We start from the raw sequence: 3,877 nt of genomic DNA on the forward strand, positions 1-3,877 counted from the left end.
TTGTTCCTCAAAACAATGTAAGTACTAGGACTGCCAAAGTTTCCAAATAAAGTCATAGTTTAATCCAGACGCCCGCTTACAGATCTATGGTGTGGAGGATCCGTAGACAGACCCATGTGAAATGCAGGCATGGCTACTGGATAAAACCTCCGTAAGAGCCATAACTGGTAAGTATGTTTTATCGAAAGAGTGAACTAACCTAGAGTTTTTTTTTTCCAATTTTATTAATATTTTAAAAAATACATAAAAATACAACATCCAATGTCTGAATAAATATATTTAACAAGTTGCAAGATACCTTATTTTACACAAAAATTTCAGCTTTAGAAATCTTGTTAAATAACTTCATTGTTGTTATATATTTCATTTTTCGTCTTTTTGTAACAAAATAAAAACTCTGAAATTACATAGAAAAAAGACAAAATATTTTTGTCAAGGGATAAGATAGTCCACTGAAAACCTATTCACAATTCCACTGTAAACATTAATAAACATTAAAATATTTGCATAATTGTGTGCTCAAAAATCCTATAAAAAGTGGAAGACTTATTACAACTGTAGTTTTCAGTCAACTACACTTCCTTTCACAATTTATTTTGTCCCATTTACACCTTTAAAACTGGGCACGTTGCTGAACACGTACTTTGGCAGTTCTGTATAGCAAGTGCTTCCACAAAGAGGAACTACTCACCAAGAGTTAATGCACAGCTCGGTGAAAGTGCAGCAGTTACTCAATTCTTTTTGATAATCCTCTGATGTCTGCTTGGTGCACTTGCTTTTCTAAGATCTCCCTAGAACACCTGAATGCTTCATTGGACATAACTTTTCAAATTTGATAAGTGCCCTTTCTCTGCATTAATAAAAACAAAACAAAAACAAACACAATGACGAGCATGTCACATTGTGCCTACAAACCTTCAGTTACCAACGAGCTTAATTTCTCTGAACGGTAAATTAAACAAAAGAAGAGGGTAGGAGGGGAAAAGGGGATACAGTCCAGCAGTGGAAGTGTGTACAGAATATACTTGGCAATGTCAAACCAGTTGAGTGCTTTCTGCGGTTGAACTTCAGGATTTATGTCCATGGCAGCAAGTTGCTGGCAAGCCAGAGAAATGTGTATCACCTGCATTCTACAGCAAGGACGTTCTGTGGAGGAGAAGATGATGATGGACTCATTCCAGTGTCTGATGAAGCAGATGACATGGATGCTCCTGTATGGGACACTGAATACACAGAACAACAGATCAGCATCAGATCATCAAAGCGCATGTCAGAATGAAGGTTTCCTTGGTTATCAGGTTGTTTAAAAGACCACAAGGAACTGGCACAGTCACTGAAAACCGGTATGGATTTTTTGTCAATTGCTTTCATCGCTGTATTCACATAAACTGGATAAATGACCCTACCCTTTCTGCATCACAGACCAATTGAAAAGATAAATCAAATGAGTCATTTACTCTGATTGAAAACTCAGACCGAGCTTGTGCTAGGAAGTCCAAGTTTGTAATACACAGTTGTAAAACAGTGAATGTTTTTGTTAGGTTCAAGTTCTGAAAAGCCACAAATATTCTTTCTAAATATGTATACATACAAACAGGAAAAAAAGACAACACTTTTTCCAAAAATACTGTCAATTAAACTCAAGTTGCTTTGAGTTACGTATTTTCAAGAAAATTAACTTGTCATGCGAAGCATCAAGCAAATCTGAAAGTTACCTTCTCTGTCCTTCTTTTTTAATCGTTTTCTTCTCCTGTCTATGGTTGCTACTTCTGACTTCAAGGACATGTAGTATTTTCGTATTTCCTGTAGCTTTTCTTGTAAGAAGGAGATCCTTTCAGTGCTGCTCATATTGTCTAGTTCATCTTAAAAGTGGGAAGAAAAGAAAAAATAGCTTCAGCAAGGGGATTTTACACAAGTGAATGCAATTCTTAAGAGTATACAAGATGCAGCACGAATGATAACACACTTCCATAACTATACAGTAAAAGGCCTATACCTAATTTAGAATCCCCAAATTTGCATATTTTCTTTCAGAACAAGTTTGCTTGTGAATTCCCTCTCATCAAGTCACTTAAAGAATTCTTACTGAGCTGAAAACTCCATTTGTATACTCTAGGCGAAGCATTCTGGTGGTGGTGTTTCTCTCTGTGTTTATCCTTCTCTCCATCTTTGATGTGAGGTGAAATCACTCTTGCAGGTGATCGAGAAATCTTTTGTGGTTTGGATGCATTCATGTGTTTTACAGGAGTACATTTACTTGAACTGTCCAGGACAGGAAGGTCTTCGCTGTCACTACTTTGTCCTGAAGTAAGAGAAAAAGTATTGGGACTTAAAAAAAAAAAAAAAAAAAAAACAAACCCAAAACACCACCTTGACATTTTAAAAATTTTAGTTATAGTCAGAAAAAATTATTAAGAAAAAACTGCTCCTTCTTGTTCAGAAGATCCTAGAATGTATATAAGGAAAAACAGTACCAGATTGAATGTGTAACCTTATCAGACACAACATGCACTGAACTCTCAAGTGTACTGATCGGTAATACAGGAGAAGTCCAGGGCTGACTAAGCCGTTAGTTACAACGCGATAGTCAATTTTATTTTTTTTTTTTTTTACAGAAGCAGTAAAGCAGCTTATTAAAATAAGAGAAGATAGCTTATCAGTTCTCTAATAAAGTCATATATTTTGGGGTTCTAATATAAAGCAGACACTAAAATCTTTCTTAAAGATTAAAACTGTATGAATATAGGTAGGTGGCACCAGAGAAGCTGTGGAAGCTCCATCCCTGGAGGTGTTCAAGGCCATGCTGGATTTCTTTAGCAAGTTAAAAAATAGTCACATACTCAAGATAAAAACACACAAGATTCCTTTTGCTGAAAAGTTATTCTTTAGCATCAAGCATTTTTTTCCTCTTCTTCATAAATGCACTTTCTCCCCCCCGATGAGAAACACCTGTTGTAAGACTTTACAGGAGATGCTTCTATTCAGAACAAATTCCCCCACCCAAATTCATAACCAACCCAATATATAAAAATCAGCATAATAGCAAATACTGAGTTACTGCTAATATACACAGTTATTACAAGCCAAGAGATTTCCCAGTAACACTGCTACCACGCATCTGGTAAGTTCCTTCCAATAATCATGATGACTAATAATGAAGAACCCTGACAAGGAAGTCCCATCCAACAGAAATGATGGGTAATAGTGAGAACAGTGGTCTCTTATACATGTTTATAGGACAGCATAACCTTCAGCCTCTCCCCCCCAGGAATGTACCTGTTCCATTCTTTTCATTTTTGGCTGCAGCACTTGTTCGCTTTGGAGTACGCTTTTGTTTTTTTGCCAGTGTTCCACTATTGCTATCACTGGGTCTTTTTTGACCTAAATGAGAAGAAAGGGGAAAAAAAATTAATGGATGCCTCAAATATTTCTGCTACTAACAACCTTTTATTTGTAAGCAGCAAAGGAATTTAAGAACAGAAGACAAAACAAACCAGCAAGTTTTAGCAAAGCAGCACAAGGCTTAGACGACTTCAGAAATCATTACAGCACAGAATGACTTCTCACAGGAAGCTCTCACCTTTCTCTCCCATCTCTCTCTCTTGCACAGCTATACTACAGTTGCTTGATGTAGTACTGGCTTCAAATCCATTAGCAGACTCACTTTCGCAGAGACCTTCTTGAGACTCTTCTGCCACGCTGTCAACTTCAATAGTCATGTCACTTTCACTCTTGATACTGCGCGATTCATCCTGACTGAGAGTAAGAGGCGAGGCCACGGAAAAGCTCGACTGGACGGCAGGGGGTAAGGCAGATGGATTTGAATTTGAAGCATTAGGGTCTGGCTTTTCTGATATTGTGTCATCACTACCGCTCT

At 37.1% G+C, this 3,877-nt stretch overlaps 1 protein-coding gene across 1 annotated transcript in view; it reads right to left on the minus strand.

Moving 5' to 3' along the window:
* Positions 1–211: 211 nt before the first annotated feature.
* The window catches only part of ARID4A (AT rich interactive domain 4A (RBP1-like)), a 46,731-nt gene continuing 43,065 nt past the window's right edge, over positions 212–3,877 (minus strand). Inside the window, exons 20-24 of the mRNA XM_009885604.1 lie at positions 3,581–3,875; positions 3,277–3,381; positions 2,087–2,302; positions 1,716–1,862; positions 212–1,223 (exon numbers count right to left, since the gene is read on the minus strand). Coding sequence (XP_009883906.1) covers positions 1,120–1,223; positions 1,716–1,862; positions 2,087–2,302; positions 3,277–3,381; positions 3,581–3,875 — 867 coding nt within the window. The 3' untranslated portion in view covers positions 212–1,119. The remainder of the gene's footprint in view (positions 1,224–1,715; positions 1,863–2,086; positions 2,303–3,276; positions 3,382–3,580; positions 3,876–3,877) is intronic.

This window comes from Charadrius vociferus, unplaced genomic scaffold, assembly GCF_000708025.1.
Source record: "Charadrius vociferus isolate BGI_N301 unplaced genomic scaffold, ASM70802v2 scaffold355, whole genome shotgun sequence".
Classification (NCBI taxonomy): Eukaryota; Metazoa; Chordata; class Aves; order Charadriiformes; family Charadriidae; genus Charadrius; species Charadrius vociferus.